Source organism: Onychomys torridus, chromosome 2 (assembly GCF_903995425.1).
Source record: "Onychomys torridus chromosome 2, mOncTor1.1, whole genome shotgun sequence".
In the NCBI taxonomy this organism is placed as follows: domain Eukaryota; kingdom Metazoa; phylum Chordata; class Mammalia; order Rodentia; family Cricetidae; genus Onychomys; species Onychomys torridus.
In genome coordinates, this window is record NC_050444.1 from 72,705,506 (window position 1) to 72,729,871 (window position 24,366).

Here is a 24,366-nt window from a genome sequence, read left to right on the forward strand (position 1 = left end):
CATAGACATTAGAGGAGTATTTATAAATAGAGTCAAATTATCTAAAATATTTCTTGCTTGATCCCTTGAAAGTTTAAACTGGCATTCATCTGTTTTCACTTCAGTAGGCATTCAGTTATATGTTGTTTCTTGGATTGAAAATTGTATGATTTTGAAGTTGGAAACATGTCCATTTTGATGCTTGATAGGAATTATGTAGTACGCCTGCCTTTTCCTTAGTATTAGCTAGAGATTTACATTTTTCTCCTTGAGTACTTCAGAAGGAAAGGCTGAGGCCCTACTTGCCTTAAGTGGTAATGTTTTTAAGACTTACTTTCAAGCTCCTTCTGATTACCCCTCAGAAAACAAAGAGGAAAGGCTTCTGGAAAAGCACAGGCAGCTTTCTCGAGACATCAGTAATCTGAAAGGAACTTACGAAGCTCTCTTGGCCAGATTTCCCAACCTTCGGTTTGCATACAAGTAAGAGATTTAAACCATACATTTTCAAACAGTAAATAACCCACACACAGTTTTACTTACACTGGAAGGCAACCTGGAAATTTTTCACACCATTTTTAAGTTACATTTCTTTATTTCATATTTTTTCCTTAAATATTAATTGATGTATATCAAATGTTGGGTGTGGGGGATTCTTGTGAAAATAATAGCGACTGGTATCACTCATCTTAAGGCAGATGGAGTGATTTAGTCTCCCTCTACGCAGACTGCCTTCACAGGTGTCTGGCATCACTGTTGCATCTTCCAGTTTGTTTCACTACATGGGATCTTTGTTCAGTTTTCATCTTTATCCAATAGTAGCACTAAACATTGAATCGTGGGTGTCAGACATGGGAGGGAGCCAATTGCTAAGCTCCAGCTCCAGCCTTGTTATGGCAGTCCTAATCATGATTGCAATAGAGAGATTAGAACACCAAAATTGTTACCATTACATTGAAAATTGGCTGAAAAGGATTTTGGAAAGATGGCTTAGTGGTTAAGGGAACACACTGCTTTTCAGAGGGCCCAAGTTCAGTTTTCATCACCCACAGGGGGGGGGGGCGGCTTATCTCCAATTCTTGGACACGCAGCACCCTCTTCTGGCCTCCATAAGGAATTGTACTCACGTGCATTTACCCCCACATAGACACATGCATGTACATAATTATAATTTAAACAGTAAATGTGTTTTAACTTACTGAAATATTTTCTTTTCACAAAGTAGTTGACTTTTTTAAATTTTGGTTTCTGTAAAACTACTAATTTGTTTGTTTAAAGGTCTTAACTAAGGTACTGCAATATATACCTGAAATTAATTTGGGGTAATTTCTCTATTTTTAGGGATCCAGAGAAGAACTGGAATAGGAATTGTGTGAAAGGACTTGTAGCTTCTCTGATAAGCGTGAAAGATAATTCTGCCGCCACGGCTTTGGAATTGGTAGCTGGGGAACGACTCTACAATGTTGTAGTAGACACAGAGGTAAAATTAGTTTGAATTAAAGAAAATTTAGAAGTTAATATTTTGCCTGAAAATTCATATACTACTAGAAAAATTTGCTGCTTTTTAAATTTTTTTAATTCCAAGCCACTTAATCATATAATGGAATTAATCAGTTAATGATTTTTTGATAACCTTAATTCCAATTTATTTTTTATTTTCTGTTTTGCTTTGCAAATTTAAATTTAAATTTGTAAAGGAATCTGAATGCCAATTTTCCTACTGCTGTCACATTGGATTTATCTATATTTATTAGTTCCCACTATTCTTGTTCTTGTAAATTAACCAGAGTCCATCATCTTACATTTTATTTTTTAGCTTTAATTTGTGTGTGCTATGTGTCTGCATAAGCACATATGTGCTGGTACCTGTAGAGGCCAGAAGAAAGCATCCTATACATTTTGTCTCTAGATTCGTTCAACTTACCAAATTACAAATATGTATTCCTTTCCCTGCATCTATGCGTTTGCCCTCCTCCATGCTACTTCTCACCTTCTGGTCTACTCTGTAACAGTTTTTCCTTTTAGGATTCTGTGTGTGCATGGCATTGTGCAATATTTTTTCTGACTTACATCACTTAGCAAAAACACCTCCCAAGTTCATTCAAAATGTCCACAAAGGTCACCATCTCCTATATATATCTGTTTTATATACTTTAAAAGTCTACTTCTTTGAAATAAACACACTACAGATATATTTGATAATGTATTCCTAAACTTTTATACATTTCCATTTTGCTGTTTTTAGTTACCATTAGTAATTTTTCTTCAAATTTCAAATGCATGTTTTTAGGTTACTGGTAAGAAGCTGCTAGAAAAGGGGGAACTGAAGCGTCGATACACAATAATCCCTCTCAATAAAATTTCAGCCAGATGTATTGCTCCTGAAACTCTGAGGGTCGCTCAGAATCTTGTAAGTCTCATTTTGCCTTAATTAAATGTTTAATCTTTTTTAATATTAGGAAACACTAATTGTAAGGGGCATACTCAGGTTGAATTCCAGTCAACTGATGAGGTATCCCTATATAGTGTATCTGCTACTAAAAAAATAGATATGTACGAGGAAATACATTTTAAATTTCCCAAGCATTTTTATTTTTAAAAGATTTTCTATCGGGCAGTGGTAGCACATGCCTTTAATCCCGGCACTTGGCCGGCAGAGGCAGGTGGATCTCTGAGTTCAAGGCCAGCCTGGTCTACAGAGTGAGTTCCAGGGCAATATTAATTGTTCCACTTATGTATGTGTATGACTGTATGTCATATGCCCATGCTCTTGCAGGCCAGAAGAGGATGTTGGATTCCCTGGAGCTGGGGTTCTAAGCTTCCTGATGTGGGTGCTGAGAACTGAACTGTGCTCTGGAAGAGCAGCCAGTGTTCTCAACAGTTGTCTCTCAAGCCCCCTACATGGGTGTTGAATGCTGATTAAAAACATGAAGCTAATGACATTTATCAACAAAATTAGCTTGTTAGTGAGCAGTTATTATAAGTGTTTGAGTTGAAAAAGTTAGGTGAAACCCAGAAATAGCACTTGTAGTTAAGGTACTGAGCAGATAGCCAGTGTATTTAGTATTACAAGAAAATTTCTAGATGTCCTTGAGGTTAAAAGTGCTTGTTTGGATTAGCGTGTGTAAGTGATGTTGACACACTTAATTTGCCTGTAGTTCAGCCCTGGATTAGGATGCCAGAATTCCCACCTGGTACTTCCTTACAGTTCGTAGCTAGGCCTGTTTAACGGTGTTTGCTGCCTCAGAAGATAAACCTGAACAGCAGCTGTTGCTGTGCTTTGCTGTTGCCATAACAATGCTTGGTTCTTCTAAAAAGATGGGAAAGTTGGACATTGTAAGCACAGTTCTGGAAGAGGCCTTGGGTCGGGATGGAAGACTGGGGCTTGCCCTGCCTTTTTATTCTTTCAGTGTTTATTTCTGTCCTTTCAAAGTGGCTGCTCTAGTACAATTTGAATAAAAAAGCATTCACTGGAACAGATAGATTACTAATAATTGAAAAGACACTTTCTGTAAGTGTCCTAATAAAGAGATTACTGTACTTTAATAGTTGCAGTTATATAGCCCACTTAGATGTGCAAACTTGGTATTGCCTTCTTGATAGAAACTGATAGCACTTTGTACTTAAAACTGTTTTAGTTAGTAATAGATCTTTCAATGTTTAAAGTTATGTTTTAAATAAAAAATTAATAGTAGGTATATAATTTATATTATAGCAGATCTTACTAGTTTATATAATAATACTTCAAAGAAAATAGTGTGTCCTGTGGTACATATTTTGTTTTCCTGCAGGTTGGTCCTAACAACGTTCATGTAGCTCTTTCCTTGGTTGAATACAAACCAGAACTTCAGAAAGCAATGGAATTTGTCTTTGGAACAACATTTGTTTGTAACAATATGGATAATGCCAAAAAAGTGGCCTTTGATAAAAGGATAATGACTAGAACTGTAACTCTTGGGGGTGATGTGTTTGATCCTCATGGGACATTGAGTGGAGGTATGTCATGTATGCGCTTGTGGAACAGTTCTGTGGTAAATAGTTTGTGCCTCTGTAGCAGTTCCTCTCTGTCTCTATCTCCCAGGTTCTTTTGGACAGAAGAGCCCAAGCCCTCCAGTGGCTTATGACACTATCATGGACCAACTTAGTAGCTTATTCCTCTGCAGCTTGCCCCTGTTTGTGCTTAGGCTGTTCCAGTCACTGAGGTGATGATGTTAGTGCTTACTTGCTTGTGCATACTTTTTGCTCAGTTGCAGTTAAAAAAAAAGGACTTTTTTTTTTTTTTTAAATTCTTGTAATTTCTTAGCCTAACTACCCATTTTCTTAGGAAATTTAGTAACTCACACAATGGTCATGTTCTAATGCTGTGTCCCAATAACATAATAAAAATAAATAATATTTATTCTGTATCAGGAATATTGAAGACAGTGTTGTCTAGTACAGTGGCCACTAGCCACATGTGACTCTTCACGTTTGAAAAAAATCAGAGTAATTTTCTTACTTGTACTAGCAGCTTTTCAGGGGCTCAGTAATCACATATAGTAATTGGACTATACATGTATAGTACATTCTATAAAGCCTATTCTGTGGGCCTTAAATACATAATTAATCCTTATAACAACATTAAGATAGGAATATATTATCATCACGAATATGCAGTTGCAGAAATTTAAAAAGCACTAGTTAAGTAACTTAGTAATTTGCAAAGTTTGGATTTGGAATCCTAGTAGTCGGGTTGCAACTTGTGTTTCTTAACAATTTTAATATCTTTTAAATGTTCTTTTGTAAGATTTGCTGTTACTTATATGTCTGATAATGTGAGTATTTGTGTTTGTGTGTGCAGTGGTCCTCAGGCCAGAAGGGGGCACAAGATCCCCAGGAGCATGTAGTTAGTTGTGAGCTGCTCGACTTGGTGCTAGGAACTGAACTCTAGTCCTCTGGAAGAGCAGGAAGCACTGTTAACCACAGAGCCATTTCTCCAGCAAAGACTTATGTCTTTGTAGGCCAGGTGAATTAATTAAGTGATCAAGTGTCACACTCCTCAGTACATTATCACATGAGTACTGTCTGCATGGAAGATAAACTAAATATTTTTAAATATCTCAAGCAGAAGAAATTCTTGAGATTTAATTGATTCAGATGTATTTGGAGTTTCTGTTTAAGAAGTGGCATATAAATGATACTGTATTTTACTGGCTTTAATGGCATTGTTAATTAACCTTAGCATCCTTTCATCAAACCTACAGAGCTTCCTTGTTAGTGTAGTATCTCAAGCCGTCACTGTTGAATAAGTACAGGTATGTGAAGGCAGTTGATTCTGATGATTTTGCAGCATCTTCAGAGCCTATGACAAGTTATGAGGTGGTATATAATAGCTCTACTAGCTTGACCTAGTTTATTTCAGTTATATTACAATTACTACAGGTCAGTTGCCTCTGGTCCCTGTTCTCATACTGTAACTCAGTCTGAAGAAATCTTCTTTTCTGTATGCTTTCCTTAGGGCAAATGCTGAATTATATACTGGTGTACAAGGGAGTTTGGTTTCCTTTCATTGGTTAGAACAAATTGCATGACTAAGTTCAGTGTCTGGAGTGGAAAATTTGCCTTAGCAAGATAGACCCAATAGATAGGGCAGTGGTTATTTTGAATCAATAAACAATGACATCTACTAAGGCTTTTTTTTTCCTTTTTTTTTTTTTTTTTTTGTCAGTTTCTTCTTTGTTAAGCCTTGGTTAATGGAATAGATTCCTTTTCGTCTTTAGTTCACATCATTTCTAGTATATAATTCCCTTAGAAAAGAATGTTTAATAAATGTGGGGTAATGTAATATCCAAAGCCTCTGTTAATTTGCTTCTATCCAGGTGCCCGGTCCCAGGCAGCTTCTATTTTAACCAAGTTTCAAGAACTCAAAGATGTTCAAGATGAGCTGAGGATCAAGGAGAGTGAACTACATTCTCTAGAAGAGGAATTAGCAGGTCTTAAAAACGTTGCTGAAAAGTAAGACTTCTGCTGCACTAAGCTACATGTGTTCTGCGGGATAGAAAATTATTAGAAATTGACTGACTTTATTTTTAATTTTAGAGTAAATTTTGAGTCTAATTTTTTATCTACTTTTATCTGATTTAAAAGAATGTCTTTGTTAAAGAAGTTAACAGAGTCTAATTAAGCAAATAGAAAAAAAAAACAAAACTTCTTTTCTTGAAAAACTCTGTGGCATTGGTGTCCCCCTGGGCTTGGTGGAGAATGCTTTAATACTCTGGATTGACTCCAGAGGATACTTGAGATCTTGATTTGAATTTCCTCCGTATAGTAGCCTTGATCAGGTGTCAGCACTAAGTGAGCAGTCCTCTGTCTGTCCTTCAATACTGAGGTCATTGTGTTGCCTAAGAAGAAGGAGGTGGACAAGTTCATGTGAGAGAATAAGAGTAAAGGTATTTTATTTTTATGAGCATACTATGTAGTAGGTCTTCTTATGGCACGTTCATTCATACTTCGTTTGGGTGGTTCTGCCTGACTTTCTCCCCACCAAGTCCTCACTCCATCTCTACCCCACTCCTTCGGTGTACTCTTCTGTCCCAAGTATCCCCTTCCACATTCATGTCACCTGCAGTCTGTTCTCTTTCAGCACACTCTACTTAAAACCTTGTTCCCATCCTCATGGAGCCTTCCTAGTCTGATTACACACACCCCAGCTCCTCACACAAATACACATACATGGAATCGAGAAGCTAGAATCTACATATGAGACACTGGAGTGTTTATCTCTGTGATCCTGAGTTACCTCACTTAATATTTCCAGGCCCATCAATTTGCTTATAAATTTTATAATTTCATTTTTTATGGCTGACTAAAATTCTGTTGTGTATATACATCACATGGGTGGAAATCGGGTTGTTTCTATTTTCTTGCTGTTGTGAATAAAGCAGCAATAAAATGTGGATGTGCAAATATCTATGGTAGATGCTGAGTATGTGCCCAGGAATGTTCTCTTAGAGTGTTTCTTTTATGTAGGTGTAGAATAGTCATGTATACTTTGGATTTGTTTGTTTGTTTTTTGAGACAGGGTCTCATGATGTTGCAGATGAAACAGTCTTATTAAATAAGAAACACATAGCCAAATAAAGAGTTAAAAGCCCAGAGATCAGAACAGTAGCCAAGAACTAAGACCACCTAATCTTACCACTTGCTGCTGTCCTTCCCCTGAGAGAGAGAGAGAGAGAGAGAGACCTTCCTGTGTGTCTCTTGTGTTTTTTATTGCCTTTCTGTTCTGCCTTCTCATTGGTTCTAAACCCATCCACATGACTTCCTCGTCATTGCCTGTCTGTCTAGACCTCCAGGTCTCTATGGTTTGTACTGAGATTAAAGATTCGGGTGACCGCTTGGCTGTGTCCTTGAACACACAGGGACTGCCTGCCATGTGATTGGATTAAGGGTGTGTGCCACCACCGATGGACTTCTGCTGAATGGCTTGCTTTTAGCTCTGACCTCCAGGCAACGATATTAACATACAAATAAAAATCACATTTCAGCACAAATAAAATATCACCATATGATGTAACTCTAGCTGAGTAGAACGCAGAGATCCAATTGGTTCTGCCTCTCAGGTGCTGGAGTTAAAGTTGTACCATCATGCCTGGCATGCATGTATACTTTTGAATGTCATTTGTTTATAATCTGGTTATCAGATATTTTCTTCAAAATTGAGATCATAAATTTCACCTGTTTCTCGTGGCATTATATACTCAAATTCATATTGATTGAGTGCTTTGTGTGGGCCAGATACTCTTCATATGAAAGTGACTAAAATATTTCTGCCTTCCTGTTTTTTATATCTCAGAAAAAAACATAAATTGGTAAAAGTATGTTAAATAGTTGTATAAAGCAAAAGGTAAATCAGGAAAGGATGTAGGAACTGTCCAGGAAAGAGGAGGTACTGAAATTTTGGTAGGATGACCATGAACAGCTTTACTATGGCCCTATAGTCACCTTGAAGTCTGTGCTTGCCATAAAGCTTCAGCACTGAGTGCTACAAACTTATAAGCATTGTTTAAAATGTAATGTATCATTCCCTCTGAAAATGATAAACAGGGATTGATAAAAATACTCTGGCCGGTGGTGCACGCCTGTAATCCCAGCACTCGGGAGACAGAGGCCAGCCTGGTCTACAAACCGAGTTCCAGGACAGCCTCCAAAGCTACAGAGAAACCCTGTCTCGGGAAAAAACAAAACAAAACAACAAAAAAAACCCCACTCTGTTTTGAATTTAAAATACTGAATGGATGCAAAGTAAATCTAAATTTGTGTTAGTCAGTAGCATTCAATTTTTGAAGTTTAAAATTGCACCAAGACTTGAGAGCCTCTGTTTATATGGGAAGAGATCTTCATATTCCATTAGAGTGGCCATTCTAATTGGAAAATACCCATTTTTCCTCCACATCTTCATTTACCTTAATTGGTTGTAGGACAACTGAATTGTTTTTCCGTGACAAAGATGCAACGAAGTTTTCCTGTTCTGTGGAAGCTCTGGCGAGGTGCTGATGAGTTAGTTTATAGTGCTTTGGGCTGCAGTCCTCATTTCTTTCAGGTGCAGGAGATTGTTTGCTCTTCAGACTTGGTTAGTGACTGATAATAGCAGAGGTAAAATAAACTGATTTTGAAAATTTAGAAATGAAAGGATCAGCAAAAGCCATTCTTGTATATTGTATCAGAACATTGATATGGTTTTCTTCAAAATTTCTGGGTTAACATTTTTTTTTAATGACTTGGAGTAGAAAGTGCTGTTTTATTTACTGTCAAGCAGTTTCAAGTAAGAATACTCAAGAGTGTTTATATTTGGGTTAATCCTTTTCTCCTCAAAGCTCATGAATTTCTAGTGACTAGGGTATGTTGTGAATTTATATGAACTTGAAATTTCATTGCAGCTGAGCTAGCTAAATACTTTGCAGAGAGATAAGGAGCCAGAACATGGGTAGAAATATAGCATTGATAAAAAGCATATTATAGATGCTTAAGGTGAATACACGATTTCTTTAGCTGTCAGTTTCCCTATGAAGAAGAGTGGGTAACATTATTACTACTGACATTTGAAAATGGGAACTAATGAGTAGGTGCCAAATTTGGGGGTTTTTATGTAATTGTCATTAATTTTATTTTTATAGTAATTAGTGATTGTGTATAGGTATTTATAGGTATATTTATACATTTAAATAAACTTAATTTATTCAAAGATTACTTTTAGTGTTTTCTGAAATTAAGGGTATTTTGAGAATAATTTGATCATTTAGTTTACCTTCAGTGATAGCTTTCCATGCTAACCATTGGCACGTCATTCTATTTATTTTACGTGAGTTCATTTTATTTGTATTGCATATGAGTTTATTTCAGGTAAGAGCCTCAAGTTTGAATGCATGTCTCAAATGCCAAGGAGATTTATAAACTTGTCTTTTTAAGGTATCGGCAACTGAAACAGCAGTGGGAGATGAAGACAGAGGAGGGAGATTTGTTGCAAACCAAACTTCAGCAAAGCTCTTATCATAAACAACAAGAAGAATTAGATGCCCTTAAAAAAACCATTGGTGAGATGCCCACTGTGCCTAATCTCTTTGTGCTGCTCACCTCTCCCTGATACTCAGATTTGAAGAGTTTGAGCACATGTGGGCGTTTTTTCTGCAGGACAAGTTCAAGTGTGGGAGTTTTAGGACTTAGGGTGTGATCATCCTTGTCTTTATTATGCAACACCAAAATTTGTCTCCTTTTTACCAGTATTCACTTACATCAATGTGGGCAAATCTTCATTCCTTTAAGTCCTTTTCCAGACATTTTAGGATCCTCTAATCTTACAGTTGTGAAGATGTGGCATAGCATTCAAGCTAGGAATTAATTTTCATTTCGCTCATCATTAAGGCTTGGGATACTTTCTCTATGTTTATTGGAGCTTTATGTTTCTATTCCCATAAGTTTTCTATTTGCCCATTTTTCCTGTAAGTGAAAATGTTTTCTCCCATTGTTTACATACAAAAGTTTTTAATGTTCAGTACAATGCAATTTATAGCTATTTACCTGTTGCCTAGGAGAGTGATCCTAAAAATGAGGCAAGCTAAAGACTCATACAATAGCTAACTTTATTCAGAGCATCAGACAGTTTATAGTCTGAGGGTGTTCTTGAGGCTTAAGCAAGGTCATGTGAGCAAAAGTCACAAGTTTGGGCTACATACAGTCAGGAGGACAAGGTCACATTAGTACACACTGTATACAATGAGGAGGACAATCCATGCTTGGAAACATCATTCTGAATAGTAATGGGTAAGATGATGGGTAATCTAAAATAAAACTCACTCCTATTATTACACCTGGAAGGGCCATGAAAGCACATTCCAGGAAGAACCCATGTTGTGGAGGAACAGGGATTACTAAACTCTTTTCTTGGTTACTTGGAACTTTCTTATAAGGTCTCAGAAATCTCACACAGCTTTATTCATGAACATGTTTTGATGTTTTCCTATGCAAATTGCTGAAGTGTTCTATATTTATTTTCCCTCTTTTCATTGTAGTTTGATTGTATATAGCAGTTTGTTTTGTTTTTGTCATTCATTGTGACCAAAATCTACATGTGCATTTTTCTACTAATATTTTATTCTGTACTAAAAAGTAGTGGAAAAGTGTCCAGTGTTAGCGTCTGCAATTACATTTGCATAACGGGTCCTAGCTCTGACTGATGTCACACATGATAGGAGACTATCCATTTTTCCTTGTTTGCTTATGTTTACTACCTCAGCTTCAGTCTAAACATGTTCTCATCGTCCTTCTCTCTCATCGTAGAACACTGCTTGGTGGCCATAAGTAGATAGAATTACTGTAAGCTTGTGCTAACTATAAAATCATGGAAAATAGTATGACACCAGTGTTGATTTGAGCTGTAAGATAGGAGACATAATTCAGTAGTGTATCATGTGCTTTATATATGCAAGGTTGAGTTTCATTCTTAGCATTTCAAAAACAAAAGCACTCTTACACACAAAACTGTGATCTTTCAGTAGAAATAATTTCACAGATCTCAAATACAGCTTTTAGTGGGATTCATATTTCATTGCATTTCCAAAACAGCCCCAATGCTTATATTAATTTGATTTATAAGCTTTTATCTGTGTTATTAAATTAGCCATGTGTTAACTACCTTGTGATTCAGAGGAAAGTGAGGAGACATTAAAAAACACCAAAGAAATCCAAAAGAAAGCTGAAGAAAAATATGAAGCATTGGAGAATAAAATGAAAAATGCAGAAGCTGAAAGAGAGAAAGAACTGAAGGATGCTCAGAAAAAACTGGATTGTGCCAGAACAAAGGCAGACGCATCTAACAGGAAAATGAAAGAAAAACAACAGGTCAGACCCTCCCTTCAAATGGTAATAGCCTTTTAAATCAGCATAGGACGGAAGGTGGGGAAATGTCATCTACTGGCCTTCCTCATCAGTGCTGATTCAAAATAAGCACCTTGTTAAATTGTAAATTATGCATCTTACAAGCCAAACACTATTCTCTGTAAACCCTGCAATTGAAAGTCTCACAAATCAGGAACAAATCGTGATGTGGCATGTGTCTTACCAGGTTATGTTCCTGTTTATCAATACCTTTATGGATGTGCACTGTCAGAAACTGAAGAAAAAAGTATCCTATATTTACAAAGTGTCTTAGGATTATAGACTTACCCTTAATATCTTATAGAGTGCCAGAGCTTTTTGAATAGTGCCATGAGCTTTTGTACATCTCCAAAGACTACACCCTACACTCTAAATTTTGCCTCTTTACCCAGCTTAAAATTTTTCAATTAAATAGTTTCACAATTTTTTAGTGAACCAAAAGTCTATATTGGAAAACAAAATCAAGAACTCAAAGTACTTGCATGCTGAAATACTTTTTGTCAATAAAGCTCACTAGGGTATAGTTTATGTAGAATTTTATTACTTTGCTTTAGTATAATTAAACGTAAAGGAAATAATTTATGCAGTTTCCTAACCTCATAAAACTTACACCTTTTTAAAGGGAAATAAGCTTCTGTTTTCTTTTTCTTCTGAGGAAACAACTTGGTTTGTTGGTAGTTTAATACTAAGTGGTTAGTCTTAAATGAGAATACTGTTAATGTTTATCTCTGAAGCTGAATTCTTGGCTAGCAGTTAACCTTCACTGCCATGTTTCTGTAGGAAGTTGAAGCAATCACTCTGGAGCTAGAAGAGCTCAAAAGAGAGCATGCATCTAATAAACAGCAGCTTGACGCTGTGAATGAAGCCATCAAAGCTTACGAAGGTCAGATTGAAATGATGGCAACTGAGGTAGCTAAAAATAAGGTAAGGATTATTTATCAAATTAGAGAAATTAAAAAGCACTCAGAGAAAGGTTCTGGGTTTGGGTTCAAGGAGCATACTGAAGCAATAGAGATTTATTAATACCACAGAAACTGCAAGCTGGAGGATCTGAGAGGCCAGGCCCCCAAAGCTAGAGATAGAAGGATCCCAGGAGAGCTAGGTCCCAGATGTCAGAGAAAGGGAGAGTTCCCTTGCTAAGTGATACTGAGTGATTCACAGGAATAGCTTTCAGTCAGGTGAGCTGTTGTTTTCAAGCTGGCTAGACTTGGGTGTCTGAGGGAGTGGGGCTTGCAGTGTGAGGAAGAAAGGAAGGCATCTTGTTAATGTGAGACTTACAGGATGTGGGGAATAGAGAGAGAAGGAGCATACCTAGTTAAGGTATGCCCATTATCAGAGTGAAAGATGGGTCAAGGTCATTCTCTGCCTCTTAGAATCTCATAACCTGAGCCTATAAATTTCTTAAAGTGAGAATTATGCTATTTTCCTGGAATTGGTCACTTGGAGTGTCTGCTATTGATAGGCTCGTGTGTGTGTGTGTGTGTGTGTGTGTGTGTGTGTGTGTGTGTGAGAGAGAGAGAGAGAGAGAGAGAGAGAGAGAGAGAGCGCGCCATTTGTTGCATAGCAGCTTTGAGACGGCGGCTGCTGTGGTTGGACAGGGCCTAATTAGTTACTAGCCTGAAACTTAACATTCATCTACTTAGGAAATGTTGAACTAAGATAACTGACGAGTACTTTAGGTCTTTTCACTTATGATCAGAGCGTGAAGTCAAATGGGGATTCCAGAAAGTTATGAAATGATATCGGGTTCAGCCTTGTAAGTAAATTTGTTGCAACTCTGTGGGTTTGGTCCTGGATTTCGGCACCAAAACGTGAATTTTGCAACTCTGGGGAGAGGTGTCCTGACTACCTGGGAGTCAGGCAACATCTTGAGCTGCTTAGGACAGCTCTGGTGGCTTAGGACAGCTCTGGTGGCTGGAGCTGCAAAGAGACAGGCCAACGCTGGAGGGGAAGTTTTTCTGACTTTTCTTGTGAAAGTCAGGCCTGGAACTGCTTCAGCAGGGAAAGGTATCCTGACTGTTCGGGGAAAGTCAGGCTATACCTGATGTGATGGGGATGGTCTCCCCGCAGATATAGCAATCTTGCTCCTCTCCTGAATAGCAGCTACAGCTGAGCTTTGCTCAGCCCCAACTTCTGGGGGCTTCCTAGCAGAGCTCTGCTTCTACAGCCTAAGAAATATCAAAACTGTAGCAAATCTTCTCCGGCTCAGGAGAAAAGTGTTACTTTTCAGTAACTCTGTCCACTGAGGGACATCTCAGCAAGGATCTTCTGTTCAGTTCCTCCTTGCTCTGTCCACTGAGGAATGTCTCAGCAAGGTTCTTCTGTTCATCAGTGAATGAAGGTCTTCACACCCAAAACTCTCAGAAAGAGATTTATTTGAGAAGAAGGAGTCCAGGAGAGTAGCTGCCTCTACCAGGGTGGAAAGAACAGCTCACAACTGACCGGGCAGGGCAGTTTATGTAGGATGTCCTGTGGGGGGATTCAATCCGTGATTGGTTAGTTTTTTTTGTTTTGTTTTGTTTGTTTGTTTGTTTGTTTGTTTTTTGTTTTTTTGTTTTTTTGCCCAGGGATTGGCTAGTTTTGTGGGCTAGGGACAGAGTAGGCCCTGATTTCAGGGCCAAGCTCTGTTTCTTTCACTGGCCTTTCTTGGCTTTTTAACGCTACCTCTAAGGCCAGGGCACATTTCTTTCACTGACTCTAATTCTAGGGACCAAGAGGGTTATTTTGGCACTAGTTTCAGAGTCAGGGCATATTTCTTGGGTTCTCGGTTTGGGGATAAAGTTCATTTCTCTGGCTCAGGTCCCAAACACAGGCTGTGTTTCTTTCTCTGGTCCTCGGCGCCAGGGGCAGAGATGGCCCTGATTTGAGCCAAACTGTGTTTCTTTCACTCACCTTATCTGAGCCATCTTTCCCTGGTTCTGGGCTCTAGGGTCAGGGTGGGTTTCTTTAGTTAGCCACTTTTCCCTACAATCCTGAGTCTACTGAAACAAATCCACACAGGAAAATGAACCGAGTTTAAAGAAAAAGAATTAACTGTTTGCGTGAAAGGGTTGACCACAGGGGTTGAGAGAAATCTAAGGCACATAAGAACAACAGAGAGAAATAGGTGTTACCCCCAGGACTCACGTGATGGCCCTCAGAAATAGCAAATCTGTCTTGGAGCCCTGCTCCTCCCACAGAGCTGAGGACCAGGTAGGTCTCATTACAGAGGTGTGACTGACTTGGTAAAGATTTAACTTTGCCAGAAAAAGCTATCCATAAAAAGAATGCATATGTGTAGTGCCTGCTGGGAAATAAATTTCTGTGAACACTGGTCATTGGATGGTATTCACCTGGAACTAAATAAAACCCTGTGCTCAGATGCCAGGTAGAGCCATGCATGGTACTGTCCCCTATACATAGTAAGTCTACCTTTGAGACAAGCACACCAGCCAGCAAGCACAGCCCCTTCTTGCATATACATTTCTATAGTGGTGCAGCATTGTAATGCAGCAATATTGTTGCAACTGGCAAAGGAGACATGACCAGTTCTCAGAAGGACTGTGAAAGTTAAGATTCAGTCTTATGAATATTCCCTACTCATAACTATTTTTAATTTATCCTAAATTCTCTTGTATTTTTACTCCTACTTTTTTAATGCAACCTTAATTTTTCAAATATTTGAGTTTATCGCTGAGATGTATTCTTATTAGTGGCATGAGTTTTGTGTTAATTACATACACATTTTATGAACACATTATTACATACTGCATTGGTGGCAGAATAAAAAATTTTAACTACTCCTTTTCTGACTTAAGAATTTATAATTTGTCTCAGCTTTATGATTCAGGTTGATTGGATGTTTTACAGTTTCATTCAATTTTTCTTTCTAGTTTCCAAAGTGAATTTCACTTTTTGTTCTGATATCCCTTATTTTGAACATGTATTTTTTTCATATTAGTTCCTTCCTCTGTCGTCTTCTATGCCCTATCAACATCATGTTTTTCTTTTAATAGGAAACTGTAAGATAGATGAATTGGTCTTTAAAGGTTATTCAGTAAGGCTTTACCTTAAAAATTGTTTCATTTTGCTGATAGAGCAGATTAGCATGCTCCCTGGGAGCTAAGGAAAGAAATTAACTTCCTGTTGACTATTTGGCTTGAGACAGGCAAGATTAAAACTCCATTCCTGCTCAGTCTGAAGTGACAGAGCTCATGTGTGTTTTCTACCAGTGCAGAAAAGACTGACAGTCTCACCTACCGTGCACTTACATGTTGGCATGATAGTCTTCATAAGTATTATCTGTCAGACATACCTAAGGCTAAGAAGACTGTATAGTGTTTCCCTTTTAATATATCAGAATTTTACTCACTTTCATTCTTTTCGTCTTTGAAGGGTTTTGAGATGTAAAATATCTTTAGATTTTATGCTAAGTCTTGAATGTCATTCCTTCTGCAGAAGACAGTTAACAAACACAGCTAGGTATTGTAAGAAGACTAGGTCACTCTGAGCACAGTCTGATGTAGAACACTGGCTCAGAATTATGTTGTTTTCCTAATTCTCCCCCCAGCCCCAACCCCATCTAAATTGTCATTGATTTGTGATTACTTAAGGAGATCATTTCTTAGAGTCTTGTCTTAGTTACGGTTTCTATTACTGTGAAGAGACACCATGACCACGGCAATTCTTATAAGGGAAAAACATTTAATTGGCTGGCTTCCATTTTCAGAGATTTAGCCCATTGTCATCATGGTGCAACAACGTTGTGTGCAGGCAGACATGGTGCTGGAGAAGACAGAATGTCCTACATCTTGGCTTTCAGGCAACAGGAAATGATCTGTTTCGCTGGGCATGGCTTGAGCAAATGTGAGACCTCAAAGCCCGCCTCCACAGTGACACACTTCCTACAACAAGCCTACACCTAATCCAACAAATCCACACCTCCTAATAGTTCCACTCCTTTGGGGGCCATTTTCTTTCAAACCACCATACCACAGAGTCCTTTGGAAGATCACTGCACTTACATGGTTTTGTCTTGATCTTTTTTCCATAATATAAATACAAGTTGAGCTGGATTTTTTTAATTGTTGTTTCATGTAAACATTCTTAATGCGTTTGTGATCTTTACCAGAATGACATTTAAAATCTGGGGTGAAGCAAAGGGACTTGAGGGAGTTAGCAGACTAAAAACCATGCTGAAATTAGTACTTGGGAAGTTAGGTAGCCTCCACCTTAGGGAGTAGGTGGTAGTGAAACTCAGGGTAAGAACATTTCTTTTCAACGGGTCTTTCAACAGAAGGGTTGTCTTCATTTCTGATTTGACCGCTATGTTAAAATCAAGAGATGTGACATTCTGTTGCCACTGGTCATCTCCATCATCTTACATCTGCAGAAGGGGAAAGTCATAAATCAGCCTCCCCTGTCTTGGCCCCTTATCTTTGTCCTTCTAGATTTATGTTCTTTAGGGATCTGTCAGCTTGTCTCCTTGTTAGCTGCTCAGTCTGTACTTTTTCAACTAGAGACAGCAGGTCAGCTTCAAGTAGTCCCTCCTCGCAGGCATTTCAGTCCACCTGCACTACATACAGTAAAGCTGGTTTACTTAGGTGGAAGCTGACATTTACCTTGTGTTTGGATTCGTGACTTTTTTTACATGGGTTTAAACTGTGAAGCTTTAGACAGCCATTTACCTGTAGTCACATTGACGTGTTTTCTAGAAGTCTGTCAGACAGAGTTAAAATACTTACCTCTTTACCTTACCTTGTGTTGTTTTTATTTTTGTTGTTGTTTTAGGAATCAGTAAATAAAGCTCAAGAAGAGCTTACAAAGCAAAAAGAAATAATAATGGCCCAAGACAGTATAATTAAAGAAAAATGTGCGGAAGTGGCAAAGCACAATTTGCAAAACAATGATTCTCAGCTTAAAATTAAAGAGTTAGACCACAGCATCAGCAAACATAAGCGGGAAGCTGATGATGCTGCTGCAAAGGTACAGTTATATTCAGTTTTACAACCTGGATGAGGTTTTATTTCTGAGCTCTTAAAAAAATTCTAGTAACTATTCAATAGGAAACTTGGTACAAATGGCAGAACCATAGCCTAACGTCTATTTGAGTTTATTGCTGTGTTAACTGTTTCTCACTAAGAATCAAGTAGTCAGTAACTCAAATGATTTGTTTTTAAATTTAATTATAGACATTTATTCCTCATTATGAGATGTATTTCTATAAATTGATATCCAATAGGATTGGTATTTTTATCCATACTCATTGATAGAACTTAGAAATGATAATAATATACATTCTTTGTCTTATTACAAGTAATTCAAATTCAAATTCTTCAAATTCATGAAGAACTCAAAAAATGTATGTAGGTTTCATTTTAAAAGACATTGGTTTTGGGGTATCATTCATTGTCAATGCTGTTTATACAACTTTATTGAAAACATATTGTGCATCGCATTATTTTAAAGTTATTCCAGGTTTTAATTGCATTTGAAGTCATTTGCTATGTCACAGTACTTTAAGTATTTTAAAGAGTATATGGTTGCTGTTGTAAACATTATTGTATCAGACACTATGCTAAAGTTGCAGGGATAAGTAACATGTCCACTCAGCACCTTCAAAGATCTTACAGATCATCTCAGAAGCTAGACTGTAGTTGAGAGTTTACTTTGTGGCTTAGAGGTACCATTGCAGTGGAAGTGGTGAGGGTAAATAGATTGACAGGTATTACAATCTACTGATCGAGTGAATCTCACCCAGTTGTAGAGGACAACCATTAAGAATTATAATTTTAAGTTTGAATTGGTTGTATTATATGAAAAGGTTACATTTTACCTTGTCAGAAGGGGTGGAAGTAGGGATAGTCAACATTTGGGGCATTTTTTTTCTTAGATTGTAATTCTGAGACAATTATTAGGTAGTCACAATTAGGCTTCTATGATTTCATCAAATATATGACTGTTCCTAAGGAAGTTTCCCTACATACAGATTCCTTTTTGCTGTAATAGATTGGATTTAGTAAAATCTGAATGAGCCTCATTTTAATGGAGATGTTTTGAGTATACAAATGAAGCATCTTCAATCTGGAAATCCTAAGTGCTCCATAATTCAAAACATTTTGTGTGCCAACATGCCATAAGGAGAAAATGTAACACCTGGCCTCATGTACCAGGTTAGAATGAAAGTAAAGAAGCAGTAAAAGTGTCAAGTAAAATTGTCTTCAGATACTGTGTGAATTTTCTGTTTTGACTTAGATCCTATCTCCAAGATATCTTACTCTATATATGTAAATATTCCAAAATTGAAATAACAAAACAAAACCCAAAGCATTTCTGGACCAGGGTGTCTCATTGTTATTTATTAAGGTGCACAATGTTATTTATTAAGTGGCGCTGTTTACCGTGCGAGAAAAGCCAGTAGATACCACAAAACCCGCTATAAGAGTTTATTAAGGAAAAGGAACAGAAGGGGTGTGCATAGGCCTATGGAATAACCATGCAGGAAGAGAGGAAGGAATAGATGGAACCCGCTTTTACAGATTCCTTACTACACGTGTGCATATGGGCTTATGTAGCTATGTGATTGCTACATATATAGATTGTGTGACCATGCTGTGCACAGATTACATGATCACGTGGTGTCCGGATTATGGGATTATGTAGAACATAAGGCCCTAGGTTGACTAAGCATCTTGCCTGGCTGCTGGACAGTGCGTGTACCATCATGTAGCATGGGCGGTGAGAAGGAGGGTGGCTAGGAATTCTAACACTTATCCCTGCTCCTGCATGGTGGGAAGACCCTTCTCTATGAAGTCTGCTTGGGTCTGCGATCCCTGGCCAAGGATCCATCCTTATCGCTGTAAATGAGCTGCCCTAGCCTTTCTCTGTCTATGTCATTGTGATTTCTTTAGTTCTTTTTTTCCTCCCAAATACTTGATTTAAAAGTAGTAAGCATTTAGGAAACATTTTTTGATATGATTTTAGTTCTTTCCTTTTTCATGTGTGGCCAGGTATCCAAAATGTTGAATGATTATGACTGGATTAATGCTGAGAAACACCTCTTTGGCCAACCTAATAGTGCCTATGATTTCAAAACAAACAACCCAAAAGAAGCTGGTCAGAGACTTCAGAAGTTACAAGAAGTAAAAGAAAAACTAGGAAGAAGTGTCAATATGAGAGCTATGAATGTACTGACAGAAGCTGAAGAGCGGGTAAGTCTGTTTCCTATCACTGTTCAGCCATGATAGAACGGCATAGCCATCTGTGACGATATAGGACCTCTAAGCTGTTATTCAATTCAACCCTTTGCCTAACTTAGTAGGTTTTTATATTTAAGCTGCATAGCATGGTGGAACTTGTTTATTTTTATCAGATCATGATAACTGAGCTCTAATACTACTTTTAAAAGCAATGTTAAAAGGGACATATTGAAAGAATTAGAAGGTCATCCTGGTTAGGGTTACTCTTGCTGTAATAAACTCCACTACAGAAAGCAACTCGGGAGGACAGGGCTTACCTGCCTTCCGGCCATGGTTATAAGCCATCATTGAGGGAAGCCAGGGCAGCAACTCAGGGCAGGAACCTGGAGGTGGGAGCTGAAGCAGAGGCCATGGAGGAGTGCTGTTTATTGGCTTGCTCAGCCTGCTTTCCTTGAGAACCCAGGACAATATGCCCAAAAGTGGCACTGCTCACAGTGGGGTGAGCTCTCTTACTTAATCATTAATCAAGACATTGCCCCACAGACTTGGGCCTTTTAGGCCAATGTGATAGACATTTTCTTCTCAGATGACTCTAGCTTAGGCAAGCTGACAAAACAAAAAACCAAAAACCCTAAGAAGCACTAAGGTTCTCTATTGATGGAAAGCTGACCTCTTCCCTCATGTTTTGTGTCTGCTTATATAAGAACTGAACTTAGGGAATAAATAAGATAGAAACGTGGAGGTCACAGGACTGGCTCAAGTTAATAGGGGAGGTATGAAGACTACTTGAACTGTAGAACTGTAAGGAGAAATGGGCTGGGAAGGGTAGTAGAAGGTTCTGTACTGTCAGTCATGCATGCAACTTTCCCACGGCAGCCCTCTCGGCAGAATGCTAGTGTGAAGCAGTAGGTGAGAGCTGAAACTGAGGGACTAGTTACTCAGATACAAAGAGCGCCTTCCAGGAAGACAGAACAGTGCAGGGAACATAGACCACGAGTGGGTTTATGATGTCCAAGGGACTGGAGGAGACCAAAAAATTGCAGAATCAAAGGAAGACCCAGATTCTGTAGTCAGAAAGGTAAAGGCCAGTTACTGTATTACACAGGACATATACAGCATGGTAAAGAATTAAAAGCTTATTTGTGGTACTACTGAAACTGACTAGTTTTCTTGTAACATTTTCCAGTTTGCCTCGGTTACTAGAAGAAAAGGGCTATTAGTATAGTCTTAAATACTTTTAGGAATTCTAAATTCTTGCTTCTGGTAGTTGAATTTTCCTGTATATTGGTAATATATTTATTTTTCTCATAATTTGGTTTTTATTATAGTTCTGGTACATTGTATCTTTCTAGTAAATAGGATTGTGTTATGTTTAAAAAGAATGAAGCTTCTTTTTGGCTGACTAAATCCCAAAATGTGGAAGACATTTTGTGTTTTACAAATAAAGTATCCCATTTTCCTTACAGTATAATGATTTGATGAAGAAGAAGAGAATTGTAGAAAATGACAAATCCAAAATCCTTGCAACTATAGAAGATCTTGATCAGAAGAAAAACCAAGCCCTAAATATTGCTTGGCAAAAGGTACTTTAATCTCAAAATGTAACCCCAAGTCAAGGATGAAGGATCACATCAGTAGGTTTACACAGTAAGAACAGTTCAGTGTGGCTTGAATGAGCCATGTGCTCACACCTGAGCCTCCCAGGCTTTTTAAATGTGTTTTTGTCTTGACTTTACTACAAGACTTAGAGAAGCAAGTTTATGTCACATCCTCATTTATCATGACTGTTACTTTTAAAAGAAACACTGTTTATTCTTGTTCCTAATTCTCGAGGTTCACTAGTGCAACTTTGAATAATCAGCATCCACGTCATCATTCTTTTTCCCAATATTCAGTGATAACCTACTTGGTAGAATCTATTAATATTGGCCTATGTAGCTTTTTGCCTGAGAGAATGTAAGTTCCTTAGTTAAGTTCATATTCAAGAATACTTCTGGTCTTAAGCTGCATCTTTAAGGTACTTATATAATATCTAAACAATTATATAATTTGTAGAACAATTCCATGCCTGGAGGGAATCACTGCTGAATCCCACCAAACCTTTAGCTTCAGAAATTCCAAATGGATAGAGTGCTGCCAACCTGTCTTTATCAAGTCACTATCGGTCATATCAAATCCTGTGAAACACACACACACACACACACACACACACACACACACACACACACAAACACTGAAGAAAACAAAAAGAAAATTATAGATCAATCTCCTTGCATGCAGAAACTTGATTCAAGTATTGCTATAATACATATAGAGTTAATAATGGCTCCTAGAAGACGCCCCCAATGGTTCCCAAATTTAGTATAAATGAGAATACTTTGTAAATTGATTTTTCTCTTTCCTAATTCCCAAGGTTCTTGCAATGTAACTGATGTTTATTGATTTTTCAGTATGCGAGTCATCATTCTTCATTTTCTCAATTTTCAACAGTAGCCTAATGTAGTAGAAGCTATTAATATTGGCGTATATATTTCTTTTGGCTGAGGTAGCATGTTACCTAGTTAGGACCATATCCAGGAATACCGCTTGCCTCTTAAGAGATTTCCTATGTATATTTACTTGTTTATTTTGGGTGCCTACCACTGAATCTGAAGATTTCCCTAGAGACCATGGCTGTCAAATCCTGGAGCACATGGATTGGACAAGGAGCAATGCTGGTTTCTCTGTGATATACTCACATTTGTCTTCTGAATGCTGAAGTTATTTGTCATATTTATAAGACAGGTGGCTAAATGCTGATCAGATATACAAGTATATGCACTGAACCATTCCGTATGCCTGAATTTGGGCCTATTCTCTGTATAATCATTTGCTGTGGCAATTCAGACAGGCCAAACAGTTTCCTGAGACTTTTTTTTCTGACAGTGGACCTACTGAGTTTCATGTATGTATATTAATAATTTGAAAGCATTCTGATGCTTTACTGTGATTTTTTTCTTATCTTATTTGATCTAGGTAAACAAAGACTTTGGCTCTATTTTTTCTACCCTTTTGCCTGGTGCCAATGCTATGCTTGCACCACCAGAAGGGCAGACAGTTTTAGATGGTCTGGAGTTCAAGGTTGCCTTAGGAAATACATGGAAAGAAAATCTAACTGAGCTTAGTGGTGGTCAGAGGTAAGTAATCTCTTTGCAATTTATAATTTCTTATGGCTATTTAGTATAATTCATCATTTCATTAGTCTGTAATTCTGTTTCAATTTTGATTTGTTTGACTGCCTTTGTAGAATTTGAGAAGCCTAATGTATGGAACTATTTGTTTGAAATATTTGTTTAAATTAGTAGACAATAACAACTAGAGCTAGGGATATATCTCAGTGTTGGGTATAACTCAGTGTTGGTGTGCCTGCCTCACATATACAGGGCCCTGAGTTTGATTCCCTAACACTGTACAAAAGAATAAACAACCAGATAACTAAACAAAATATAGGAGAAACAACTCATTAAAATGGACTATTTAAAAATGGACTCTGAATACCCAGAAGGAAAAATGGAAATGTCAATCCTGTGTTTACCCAGCATACTCAGTGACAATTACTGGTCATCAAAAGCAGGGAGAGAAACCGACTAACGTTTATTTAATAGTCTCAGTACATTTAGGACAATTGGACTTTTGTTTGAGGAAGCCACAGAAAACCAAGTGTTAGATCTGCATGTTTCTGAAGTGAGCACTGCTTTAGACAAACCCTAGAAAACTGAACAGTGGACCCTGACCACAATTTCATTACACACATACACATACAATAGTGCTCTTTAAAGAAGATAGCAAAGCAGACACTAAACATGGTGTCCAACCTTGAATAAGAATTACAGACACAGGGTGATGCCTCACTCCTGTAATCCCAAAACACCAAAAGCAAAGGAAAAAGACTACATGGTTTTTATTCTATTTTATTATTATTTATTTTTTTTTTTTAGACAGTTTCTCTAGCGCTTTGGAGCTTGTCTTTGCTCTGTAGACCAGGCTAGCCTCACAGAGATTCTCCTGTCTCTACCTCCCAAGTGCTGGGATTAAATGCATGAGCCACCACTGCCTGGCTCAGATAACACAAATTTGAGACCATCTTGATATACAGCAGTGAGCTAGCTCAACCTAGGCTACACAGCAAAGTCCTCTATTTAAGATAATAATAATATCAGTAAATTTGCAAAAAAAAAAAAATTCAGTTTGCTGAACTAGAGAAGAATAATTCTTCAAAAGAAATGGTCTTAGAAATGGTGAGATTAATAGATGTGAAATTTAAAGTAACTGTTTTCAAGAATTGCACAGGAAAAAATACTAACAAATAATTAGATAAAACCTGTTTTAAAAAAATCAAGTGAAACTGTAGAGATAAAATATAACTGAAATGTAAAGTTCACAAGATTAATGAATTAGACACCATAAAATAAAGAAGAGTTAACTTGATGTAGCAGTCAAATCTACTGAACCTAAACTGAGGAGGGGAAAAAAAACAACTCAAAATCAGTTGTGTGTCCTGTGGAAGCTGCCTGAAACACATGAAATTAGTGTTTGAAAATAAAGGAAAACAAGAAACAGAAATACTTAAAAAAATGATGACAACAGATCTCCCAGATATGATGAATTCTGTGAAGACCACCATTTGAGCTAGTAAGATAAGCACATAGACATACTGATACAGCAAGGCATATACAAAATTATTGGAAACCTTTATAGTTATAAAACTTTGAAAGCCAGCAAAAAACACATAGCATAGATGTAAGGATGATTTGAGACTTTA

General features: G+C 37.6%; 1 protein-coding gene across 1 annotated transcript in view; it reads left to right on the forward strand.

The window, feature by feature from the left end:
* The window catches only part of Smc2 (structural maintenance of chromosomes 2), a 48,753-nt gene that overhangs the window by 18,597 nt on the left and 5,790 nt on the right, over positions 1-24,366 (forward strand). Inside the window, exons 12-23 of the mRNA XM_036179385.1 lie at positions 342-459; positions 1,318-1,456; positions 2,267-2,386; positions 3,768-3,972; positions 5,835-5,970; positions 9,424-9,548; positions 11,159-11,352; positions 12,169-12,312; positions 17,158-17,352; positions 19,377-19,577; positions 21,032-21,148; positions 22,581-22,741. Of these exons, the coding sequence (XP_036035278.1) occupies positions 342-459; positions 1,318-1,456; positions 2,267-2,386; positions 3,768-3,972; positions 5,835-5,970; positions 9,424-9,548; positions 11,159-11,352; positions 12,169-12,312; positions 17,158-17,352; positions 19,377-19,577; positions 21,032-21,148; positions 22,581-22,741 (1,855 nt within the window). The remainder of the gene's footprint in view (positions 1-341; positions 460-1,317; positions 1,457-2,266; positions 2,387-3,767; positions 3,973-5,834; positions 5,971-9,423; positions 9,549-11,158; positions 11,353-12,168; positions 12,313-17,157; positions 17,353-19,376; positions 19,578-21,031; positions 21,149-22,580; positions 22,742-24,366) is intronic.